At 42.6% G+C, this 12,206-nt stretch overlaps 1 protein-coding gene across 2 annotated transcripts in view; it reads left to right on the plus strand.

Moving 5' to 3' along the window:
• Positions 1-4,667, plus strand: part of PODXL (podocalyxin like) — a 60,124-nt gene extending 55,457 nt beyond the window's left edge. For both annotated transcript variants that reach the window (XM_039473079.2, XM_010346208.3), the window contains exon 8: positions 526-4,667. In XM_039473079.2, the coding sequence (XP_039329013.2) occupies positions 526-723 (198 nt within the window). In that variant the 3' untranslated portion in view covers positions 724-4,667. The remainder of the gene's footprint in view (positions 1-525) is intronic.
• Positions 4,668-12,206: the final 7,539 nt, after the last annotated feature.

The following is a 12,206-nucleotide window of genomic DNA, read 5'->3' on the forward strand; positions in this document are numbered from 1 at the left end:
TCTCTGAGTCCGTCACTGTAGTTGTTCAGAGCTCCCCAGGTGATTCTAGCGTGCACGAAAGGTTGTGTCAGAGGGACAGAAAGTGCCTCTGCTAGATGGCTGCTATCTGCCGCAGGGATGGTGCCTAGGTTTAGAGAGGGCTCAGCCAACCAGCCTGAGAGAGGTCATTTTTAAATAGTCTTTCCCCATTCATTACAATAGGTGAGGTAGGTGCCTGGAGAGGAGGTTTTGGGGGAAGGAATGAAAGGGAGGAAAGAGCTTAGTGGCCTCTGGAGAACCAAGTCCATTTCCACTCACTTCACAGGTCTGCCACCAAGGCGAGGGTGAGGGGCAAGTCTTTGTTCCAAACTTGTTCCAGGCAGGCTGAGAGCCAGAATGGCCACCAGGAGCAGCCAGCCCCACAGGGGAGCAGTGAGAGCCTGCTTTAGCCACAGTGGGGCTCCGGAGTGGGAGGGGTACCTGCACTATATTAAGCTCCAAACTCTCTGAAATCCCCTTCTCACTGGCTCACCTTCCCCACTCTAGCAACGACTGACAGAGGAGCTGCAGACGGTGGAGAATGGTTACCATGACAACCCCACACTGGAAGTGATGGAGACCTCTTCTGAGATGCAGGAGAAAAAGGTGGTCAGCCTTAATGGGGAGCTGGGAGACAGCTGGATCGTCCCTCTGGACAACCTGACCAAGGACGACCTGGATGAGGAGGAAGACACCCATCTCTAGTCCAGTCTAACGGCGGCCTCCAGCAGCACTACAGAGCTCCAGACCGACCACCCCAAGTGCCGTTTGGACGGAGAAGGGAAAGACTGGGGAGGGGAGGTGAACTCTGAGGGGTGCCCCTCCCAATCGCTCCCGAGCCTTAAATTTTCCTTTTTTGAGCTGAACAAATCACATTCTGTCCAGATTCCTCTTGTAAAATACCCAATAGTGCCTGAGCTCAGTGCTGCTGGATGATGAGGGAAATCAAGAAAAAGCCACTTGTAAGGGACTGTAAGAGATCAACTAGTGGAATCCCTTCATTCCGCAGCGGGATTACTGAGACCTGAAGAGGGTAAGTGATTTGTCCAAGGTCAGAGCCACTTGGTGACAGAGTCAGGATGAAAACAAAGATTCCATTTGCACCATGCCACACTGCTGTGTTCACGTGTGTCCTCCTGCCAGAGCTGTCCCGGGCAGGGCTGAGACTCTAGCAGGTGGCTGGTCTGGAAAGGAGGGCAGGGCGCCATCTTGGCTCGGTGGGATCTGATGACAAAAGTCCAGCTCCTTTTTCCTTCTCCTACCCCAGCCTCGTGTACCCATTTTCCCACCCCGTGTTCTTCCCCCTCCCTACACAGTGTTTGTTCCCACTTACTCTGTCCTGGGGCCTCTGGGATTAGCACAGGCTATTCATAACCTTGAACCCCTTGTTCTGGATTCTGATTTTCTCCTATGTGCTTCGTGAGATTGGGACTTAACCCACACAGGACTGCCTGCATGAACCAGGTCTGCTTTGGGGACCCATGTGCAGGTCCCCCTCTAGAAGGAGACGCTCCTCAGGCTGGTGTCTCAGGGCAGCTGATGAGGGGGTCAGCAGGAACACTGGCCCATCGCCCCGGCCCTCCTTGCAGAGGCTCCCCACGGTCTTCTTTGGCCTTCCATTTTCACCAGGGACTAGAATCTGCCGTAGCTACTGAAAGCAGTGTTCCTTTTGTTGTTCACTGCTCAGCTGATGGGAGTGATTCCCTGAGACCCAGTGTAAAAGAGCAGTGGCTGTGGGAGAGGCCTTCCCGGGGCCCCCCCGCCCCATCAGCGATGTGTCTTCAGAGACAATCCATTAAAGCAACCAGGAAGCACAGGCTTTCCTCTTTATTTCATAGGAAACTCAGGGACATTTCAAGTTGCTGAGAGTTTGTTTTCTAACCCAGCCCTCCACTGCCAAAGGCCAAAGCTTAGATGGTTGCGGACATCCAGTTAGCTCATCTCGCTCATTCTGGTTCTCCTGTGCCACAGGGAACGAGGGGCCTGGACAGACTGTTCTGGGAACTCTCAGTGTCCTGGCTTGCAGCTATGCCTTGCTGTTCCCTCTTCTCTGTGGTCCTAGTGGGGCTGCTGCAGGTCTCTTGCAGTTTCTGGTGGCATCTCGGGGAAGCACAAAGCCGTGTCTGTCTTTTCCCTAATACAGGATTTTTACAGGCTCAAGTTAGTTGCTGTGCAGAAGGCTCCTAAGCAGTGGGCATGGTGAGGTTTCATCTGATTGAGAAGGGGCAATCCTGTGTGGAATTCTGAACTTTCACCAAGGTCTCCATTATGCTGGGCATAAATTCCCTGGGACCAAGTAGGAAACTGGGCACAATTACTTAGGGGAATGAAAACTGCCATTTTTCCCGGGTCTTGAGAGTCAGGCCCAGGCTGCAGTAGTTCTGTGAAACAGGTTATCTGCTTGGGGATGGCTTATTTTTTGAAAGGGTAGGGGGAGGGGCTGAGGAAGATCTCTGCCCCACCCCGTCTGCCTAATTCCTTCCTCATAGCCTGTAGCCATCTGATATCCTAGGGGAAAGGAAGGCCAAGGGTTCACGTAGGGCCCTAGCGAGTTTCCCAGGAGTTAGGGGGATGCGAGGCTAACGAGGTCCCAAAACATCTGCCCTGACTCTCTAGTGTTTGGCGGTAGGCAGGATGGAGAACAGTGCCCGTTTGGGGGAAAACAGGAAATCTTGTAAGGCTGGATGGGGTGTTTGCTTCCTTCTTGCCAAGCAATGGCTTCTTTCTACACAGTAGGTTTCTGTCGTGGTCCCCGTGGGAGAGGCCAGACTAGACTATTCCTCCTTTGCTGACACGGGGTCACAGTTCACCAGCCAGGGCTTTCGATAGAGACAGCAAATAGGCCTCTGCAAATTGATCAAAGGCTGCAACCCTAAGGCCTCTTGGAGACAGATGACGACTGCAGTTGTGCCTGGTCAGGTCAGTCACAGCTCCTGACTCTCCATCACTCTGTCCAGGGAGAACCCGCAGAAGCTTTAGGCTGATTCAGAGGTTCCTTCTTGATGTTTGTCCAAACTGCGTTAGTCTAGTCTTAGGGCAGCTTCAGAATCTGACACCTTGCCTTGCTCTTGCCACCGGGACACCTAAGTCTACAGGCCAAACAGCCATGCATCTATAGGTCACCATCTTCCACCACCTTTACTGGGTTCTCTAAATGCTCTCTGATAATTCGGATTCTGGGTCCTGGAAGAGGTAAGAGGAACACTAGAAGCTCAGCATGACTTTTAAACAGGTTGTACCAAAGAGAGTTTAGTGGCAAACTATGGTTTCCCCAAGCTGCAGAGAAGGCCAGAAACCATGAATATGACTGGAAGCCTTCTGTCATGTGAGCGGGGAGAGAAGCAGCAATGCTGATGAAGGAGATACAGAAAATTCTTTGCATCCTAAGAAATACTGGTTTAATCTAATCTAGACACCAGGTATTTGTCCCTCTTGATAAGGGAAGCTAACAGAAAGTTTATTTAAACCACTTCTTGAGCTTTATCTTTTTTGACAAAATACTGGAGAAACTCTGAAGAACAAGTTCAAACTGATACATATAGACCTATTTTTTGGATAATGTAAACACCGTGGCCACATGTTAATCCACCCTGCATTGCTTGAAGTGAACCTACTTTGAAAAAACATTGTTAGCTGAGTGATGGCTGAATTTTTTCTCTGAAGAGGAATGTAAATGTCTTACTAGAAAGGACAAGTTTTTGATTTTTTTTTAACAAAAAATGAAATTAACAAGACAAGCTTATGACAAAGTACTCGTCTTGTAGATCAGGTTTTTTTTTTTTTGTTTTTTTTTTTAAATTTTAAAATACAACCTTGCTCCCTCCCCCGCAAAGTCGCAGCCCCATTATAGTAAAGGTTGGAGTCAACATGCTCTTGTTGGCAGGCAATATGCTCTCGTTGGCAGGCATCTCTCTAGTCAGGAGAGAGGGATTTCAAGTTCTAGTCCAGTCTTTTTCTACAGACAAGAGAATGTGAAGCCCACAAAGATAAAGTGACTTGCTCAAAGTCCATGGTTTGGGACAGAGACAAGATTAAAACCTGGATCTGCAGACCAGTGCTGTGTGCCTCAGAAGGAATATCAGTAAATTAATTGCTACTCGAAAGCACCAGAATGACACAAAGGACAGAATTCCTTTCCCGATTCTTACCCTAGCAAGGCTAGGGAGGGCACGAACACACAAACAGGAACTGGTCTTCTGTATTTTCTCTGAATCTTTTAGGTTTAAGATGTAAGTGAACAATTCTTTCTGCCAAGAAATAAGTTTTAGATGAGCTTTTATGCACGTAACTTATTCCAACAGGATGGAGGGACCAAGGAAACAAGATGGGGGAGGCAGAGGGGGCAAGAGTAAAACAGTAGCATAGCTTTTGTCACTGTCACTAGCTGATCCCTCAGGTCTGCTGCAAACATAGCATGGAGGCGGAGAGCAAAAGGGAACAAAACGGTGGGTCTTTTTGTTCGCAATGAATGTTAAACAGTTTGCCCAGGAACTGGGGATCATATGTGTCTTAGTGGACAGGGGTCTGAAGTACACTGGAATTTACTGAGAAACTTGTTTGTAAAAACTGTAGTTAATTATTGCATTTTCTTACAAAAATATATTTTGGAAAATTGTATACTGTCAATTAAAGTGTTTTTGTGTAAACTGGTTCGAGCTCTGGTATTTTGCTCTGGCTTAACATCTTCACTTGAGTAAGAGGCTCATCGCCAAAGCACCTGAGGACGTCAGGTCACACCCATGAGCACAGGAGCCTCTGCTGACTTACACTTGTCCAACGCTGCAGACACAGAAATTAGGAGAGAGGAGGGAAGCTGAAAGAAAAAAAAGGTGGGGGAGTTCCTAAAGGTGGTGAGAAGTCTTTTTACGTTATCCAAGCTGTCCTAGCGACTGTATAGAACCTCACGTTCTCCTAAGATGCTGTTTTGTAAATGTTTTACTATCTTCCTTCCCTCTACTTCTGCCTCAGATACACTGTGGATCACCACTACCAGAAATCCCCAAGGGGGCTGCTGAACACTGATCAGGTATGAAAACACTGGCAAAGAGACAAAACAAAAATATGAAAACAAAGCAGCTCTGTTCTGGCCCTGTTTCTGCCCATAAAAGGATCTGTTTACTGCCACAAGAGGCTTCTCTGCCTATCCCTCCCCCAAGTCTGCAATGAAGATAGAGGTTTAGGGATAGAATCACTGGAGATGATTCTTTCTTCATCTCCTGTGTGGTACTATCCACAGCTGTATGCTTCCTCACTGCAAGAAGAAAACGTCATCATTTCCAACTTGCAGAAGGGAAACTGTCAGGTAGAACTGGTCCATAATCTTAGTTGCTAGACAACAATCTTGTCTGTCTGCCTAGCATCTTACTACTTACAAATAGCTTATCATAGGCCACAAATTAGACCTACGTCATTGACCCTGCTCTTTGCCTGCCAACCAAGACACACACTCAGTTGTCAATTTCAATGTGTTACACTGATTTGTCACTCTCAACCTCCCTTATAAGCTCCCTCCCAAATCACAGATTTCTTGTGTATCACAAGGTAAAAAAGTAACAAATAGGACTGGCTACATAATTAACACTAATGATGAACACTGAGATAGCCAGTGCTTTCAAAGACCTTGGCAGGGTATGGTGGCTCATGCCTTTAATCCCAGCACTTTAAGAGGTCGAAGTGCGAGGACAGCCCGAGCTCAGGAATTTGAGACCAGCCTTGGTAACACAGCCAGATCCCATCTTTAAAATTTTCTTTTCTTTTTTTTTTTTTTTTAAATTAGCCAGTTGTGCTGGCACACACCTGTAGTCCTACTCAGGATGCTGAGGCAGGATCACTTGAGCCCAGGAGTTGGAGGCTGCAGGAAGCTATGATTGCACCACTGCATTCCAGCCTGCACAACAGTGAGACCCTGTCTCAAAGAAATAATAGGACCCTAGGAAACAAGATCTGCTGCCAATATTTACTTAACAGAAGAAATGAGACAGAGAAGTTGTGACTGCACAGTGCTATGCAGAAGTCACTGGTAATCAGGAAATAAAAGCCAGGACTCCTGATTTCTCTGGGGCTCTCCATTCTATGGCCCAAGTTTAGAGGGCAGCTGTACAATGTGTGCTATGTACATCGCCAAGGGTCCTAACGTCCTCTTGGGGTTTGCCAACCATCAAAACTTAGGAACATAGTGCTAGGCAGGCTACTTCTACATAGTTTCTATCTCCTTCCCTGTAATAAGAATGTCTCTGGCAAGGATATAGCTGACTGCTGCTGCTTTTCCTGGGTGAAAGCCCACAGGAAGGCCCCTGTAAGACAGTAATGAAGCTGTCGTCTGCTGTCCCAACTGCCCTATGCCCCAGAAAGCCCCAAGCCTGCAGTCCCCTCTCTCTTTTCTCTTTCCAAGACATGTAAAAGGCAAAGGAAGATGTAGTATAACATGGAGCTAAAGTAAAGAAGAATCATCATCAACTAGGATTTAAACTTAGCCAGGACCGCACAAACTTCAGATGCTCTTTCCAATCATATTACTACCTTCAGAATCTCAATGGTTAGTGATAAATGAATGTTGCCTTGATTTATATTTCCTCCCAATTTCTATGAACTCTGCAGTCGTCATTTATATGAGAAGTTATGGGAACGTGGGCACACACAGCCATTTCCTCATTAGATGCTCAGTTATCTTCCTTACACAGTAGAAAAGCCCCTAACACAGCATCTTCCAGTCTCTGTAGTACAGTCTCCACACACACTTGGCCTGGACACAGCCGGCTCTTATCTGTGTTTAGGGCCAAGGCTTCTTTACTTACTGCTGTCGTCCCACCAGAAGGCAGTGACAAATATATCAGGGGTGGTATCCTGGATTTTGATCCCTTTGAGTTAATTCTCTGGAGGACTAACCAAAGAAAGGTCAATTCCTTACCTCACCACTGCACCTCATGCTTTCCTGTTTTGAGAACACAAAGAAACGTTACTTAAGAGCCACACGCAAAGGATACCCTAGAAATGAAAGCTCTGAAGTACGGTTTGGATTATTCAACTTGTAAACTGAGAAAACATGATCCCCATTTTGAATAAAATCAGCTGACAATTCACTCCAGAATGCAGGATCACAAAGCCAAGAAGATGTAAAGCACACCAGGAGGTGGAAAGGGTGGACGGGACCTTGTTACTGAGTCTCACCACTTGGCCCCAGCGATCCAGTACCTTTATCTGGCATATTTCTCAGCTTATTTTTTTCACGGTTTGGCCCATAAAGTGCCTTTCCCCTTCACTGGGGAAATACCAGAATTTCTGCAACTTCACAACACTTCTAGGTTCTCTTGCTTTGCTATCTTTTCTTAATGAATTTTCCATTTCAGTCCAGTCTTCTAGTTTCTAGCCTGTACAAGCACATCCCCTTTAAAGAGGAACACAAGCCCAAATGGACAAAGCAAATACAATAAGGCTGGTCATTAAAAGTAGGTGGAAAAACATCATTTCACGAAATAATTTACCAGTGGTCTTTAAACGTGGAAGCCTCCCAGTAGAAACTTGGTGAGCATGGCCAGTACTTCTTTCTGTGAGCACTGCCTCAAAGGAAAACACCCGATGGCCCTTCTAAAGTGTATCGCTTTCCATTTTTGGAAGCCTAAATAAAAGTCATCTTTCTGAGGGAAAAAACACAACTGCAAAGTATATAAACATTTTAAAAGTTCACTTCAAAAGCAGTTTGAGCAAATATGAGAGACATCTTGTAGCATCCATATATAACTTTTTATTAAGAAAATGAAAATACATCCTTTCTCCATATGTACATTACATACAACATAATTCTACAATTGCAATCGTTAAGCAGATCACTCATTTATTTATTCACAAAGTAGAGTTAACACATTTACCAAAGCTGGGATCTGAAACTTATTTGTACTAAAAAAAAAAAAAAATGCTAAGAAATCCACAGAGATTGGATAAAAGATAAACCAGAGAGGATCATGAGGGGTATGGGGAAGATTGCAGAACATGACAGAGCCCAACAATGATTTGAAACAACTGATGTCAGAAGAGATCTGATACCCATAAAGCACTTCTGTTTAAAAGCTCCAACCAGCTCATGCCAGCTTTCTAGAGTCCCATGATCTCCATTTAAGACGATGTAGATACTTTAGGAAACAATCCTGACCTCACATTGCCACAGAAGACGGTGTGAAAGACCAGAACGAAACAAGTTTGCAGTTTTCTCCTCCACACGTTGAGTCTCATCTGAAATACTGAGGTGCAACGTGTGAATCTCAGCTAATGTGTAGAGAAATACAATTTTTTGAGAGACGTTTGCTTAAACGTGGTGAAGAACTCGTTTATGGACTCCTTGCTTCATGTTCATTGTGTCTGTTTTTTGGCTCCTGACAAGTAGCTCATCCTTTTTGAATGTGAGTTTAATTATGGCCATACTAAAAAGTTCATCATAAAGACTCCTCCTCCTAATATGAATATGCTCCATATGCCCATAATGGTACATAAAGGACTTAGGAATTCAAATGAGTCTTAGGGATGAAACTTCCAAAGACCTGAGCAAGGCAGCTCCCTAAAGCTTCTGGATAACCTCTTACACCCAGAGTTCAGGCTTAAAGAGGCCTATCAACACAATTATTTTCAGATTGTCTGTCTAGAAAAGGGCAATGCTCAAAAGAATATAAATAAGGGTGGGAACATATGCTTCCAGCCTGGTCCTTTCTCCATGTGGTTTAAAAAAAAAAAAAAAAGGAATGGTTTTGTGTGTGTGTGTGCCTGTGTGTGTGTGTGTGTGTGTTTTAATCTTTCTGGCCTTTACTATGTTTGGTAATGGAAATAAGTCAGGGCAAATAAAATGAAGAGCTCTTATCACTTAATACTGGTTTTTCTTCTATATTAAGTATAAGTCAGTAATTTCCTAGTTTATAAGGATAAACCTACTTTGATAATCACTAACATCAACACATTTGATCGTACGTTCCATAAAAGCTATTTAACATTCTCCAGTTTTCAGCTAAGCTGGTCGCTACCACACCACATTTCCAGTCCAGGAAATGTTTTCAAAAGGCGAAGCAGAGACTCACATAGCATTAATAAGCAGACTTGGAAAGACTGATTTTATTGGCTACGGATGAAGCTGTATCTTTCTCAATCTAATTTTCAGTCCAACTTGGGTTCTGAGGATCTATCTCTATCAGAAACAATCTTATTTCTGACTACTGAGTATTTCCAATTTATAAAAGAGCTGACTTAAAAAAAATTCTAACATCTTTCCCAAACTGTTTACAAATACACCATTTTTGAAAGATGGAATACTGTTTGTTCCCAAGACCAACACAAGAAAAGGAGGGCCGCATCTTTGCTTTCCTGTATTCTTCCTCTGAGGCTAATGACTAAACTGTACATAGCTTTTGGAGTGGAAGCAAGGCAAGAAATCTCTTTAAAAAGAAAATTTTTAAAAATATATGTGTATATATATGTATATTTATAAAATATGTATGGATAAAGAATTCTGTTTACAGAAAAGTTACATTATTTTGCAACCCTAAATTATGCTGAAGACTATACACAACAGATAATTAATACTATACTATCTAGTTTCTTTTCAAAAGACATTTCACACAAATCCAAAATGTAAGCTGACTTGAAGAATAAGACAATCATAACATCTCTTGCCCAGGCTAACTGTAATGCTTAGGAAAGGAAGTCCACTTTGATTTTTCTAAATGGATGGTTTGTAAGTAAGGAAGCAAAGTGTTTACAATTGGTTAGTCACCAAAATCATTTTTCTGGGAAAGGAAAAAAAAAAAAATCCCAAGAAGATCAGTACATGACATTTTAATAAATTTATCTTCCCCCATGGAAGACAACTCGTAAGTAACCTTTTAGACTTTGTTATCTTATTATTAAATTTGGGAGTGAGTTGATAACTACTTGGTATTATTTATCTTATAACTTGGTATTCAAGACAACACGCTATAGTTGTCACACCTGATGGCACGGCTCTCATGGTGTAAGATTCTCTCATTTGTTGCTCAGCCAGCTGCAATGGAATTGGGACTTATTCTATATACCTCCTCTAATTTAATCAATCACTTTATAGATGTGGAAGAGACCTAAAGAAAAAACCAAAAGTATGAAATACTTCTAATGCCAAACCCAGATCTCATTATTTCTTGGCAAAGCCAAATTAACAGAGATCCTTGGGATGATATATAATTAATTTAAGGCAAGAAAACTAATCAGTTTAATTCTGTATGTGTTACAAGTTATACATGAAATGACAATTTCCTCCTATGTTAAAGGGCTAGAAAATAAAACCAACCAAATGACATGAGCTAAACTGTAACAAAGGCTTTCTTAAGATTTGTTAACAAAGGAGAAATAAAGCTCAAAATTAGCTTTTTGAGTGACTCCTTAATCATGCACACAGGATTGTTTGGTGTATCACACAGAGTGTTTCTTCTTCCTGCCAATTAATTTGGCATTCATTAAGTAATGAATGAAACTGAAGAATGATGATCTCAGGCTGGTATGTGTGTGGCAGACAACTCAGATATCTGAGCTAACTGCTGTGATTGCTAGTATCCCAGATGGTTCAGAGCCATGTTGCAGCAAGAGCTTAAACTCAGTGAATAAGCAAGGGAACCCCCAAATTTCATGTTGAAATGTTTTATTGCTGGTTTTCCTGCTGGATCCTTATCAAGAAAATTGGCTGTATGTAAGAAACTACTCACCTAGCTTAAGATCTAGAGCCCATTAACACTGAATTTTCTGTTTTAAGTTCTCAAACAGTTATTTGGGAGAAGGGAAGAAAGGTAATTAACCAAAAAATGTTATTTCCCAAAGACTATTCAGAACTACTGATTATTCTAGAAGCATGAGCTTTGAGCCCTTTTGATAGTCTTCTTCCCAGCACCTCATTAACAAAATTATTTTAGGGTTAGAAATGAAGGATTTTCTTTTTTCTTTCAATTTGTGAACCTCTAAAATCCATGAGCAAAAAGCTCCTATTTTTCCTTCTCTAACATACCCTCATTCTCTTCTCTAGCTCGTTCCTGAAGTTGAATACTTCCAAGTCAAAATGCCTTAGATAAGCAAAATAGGACACTGCACACAAATGTTTAATAGTTCACTGAGACTTTGAAAAGCAGATAAAAAGGAAGGCATTATTTTATAATTATAAGTGATATCTTAGAACTGGTCCAATTCCCTACCAAACACATTTCCCCTTTTTTGTTGTTGACTCTACAGCTTTCAGGTAACAACCATGTTAAACTTTTCTGTTTTCCAGCAAGCTCAGCAGTGTTTGGGGCAGACAGCATATTGCAAATCTTACTCCAATTAAGAAGATAAACTAGAATTACCCTTTCATTTTGTGTCTTTTAGCTGTGAAGCAGGATCCAGTTCACAATCTAAAACTTTAGCGAAAAAGGCAGACAGTGATCATTTCCCATAATGGCATTTCTCTCTGCACTATTAGATAATCTAATTTACTCTAACCTCTAATGACTCCTTAGGTTAAGGACTACCAAAGCCACCATTGGATGGTTTCACTGGTTATGACTGGCATAAGAGTTAGTCATTTGGAACTGGAGCTAAATTCTGTTTTTTTTTTTTTTTTTTTTTTTTTTGAGACAGGGTCTTGCTCTGTTCTGTTGCCCAGTCTAGATGCAGCATTGCAATCATAGCTCACTGCAGCCTCAAACTCCTGGGTTCAAGTGATCCTCCCACCTCAGCCTCCCAAGTAGCTGGGACTACTCGCATGTACCACCAAACCTGGCTAAAAAAAATTTTTTTTTTAAAAGTAAAGATGAGGTCTTGCTGTGTTGCCCGGCTGATCTCAAATTCCTGGGCTCAAGAAATCCTCCTGTGTCAGCTTCCCAAAGGTCTGGGATTACAGGCATGAGTCACTACGCCCAGCCTAAATTCACATTCTTGAGGGAAACAGACATTTATAAGGCTGTATTATTTTTATTTAAGAAAAGAAAAGCAATCATTTCATGGCAATTGAAACCATTTCTAATATTCAACTATATCAAAATTTAAAGTCAATTCTTAATACAAATTCCAACTTCAGCTGAAAAATCAATGCTACTCATGGAAGGCAGGAACAGAAACAAAAAGGCTAAAAAATACAATTAAAAAAAGACAAAAGGTAAATGGAAATCCTGTTGATATGCTGAATTCAGGAGCTCTGCTATGAAACTTGT

The sequence above is a fragment of the Saimiri boliviensis genome, chromosome 10 (assembly GCF_048565385.1).
Source record: "Saimiri boliviensis isolate mSaiBol1 chromosome 10, mSaiBol1.pri, whole genome shotgun sequence".
NCBI lineage: Eukaryota > Metazoa > Chordata > Mammalia > Primates > Cebidae > Saimiri > Saimiri boliviensis.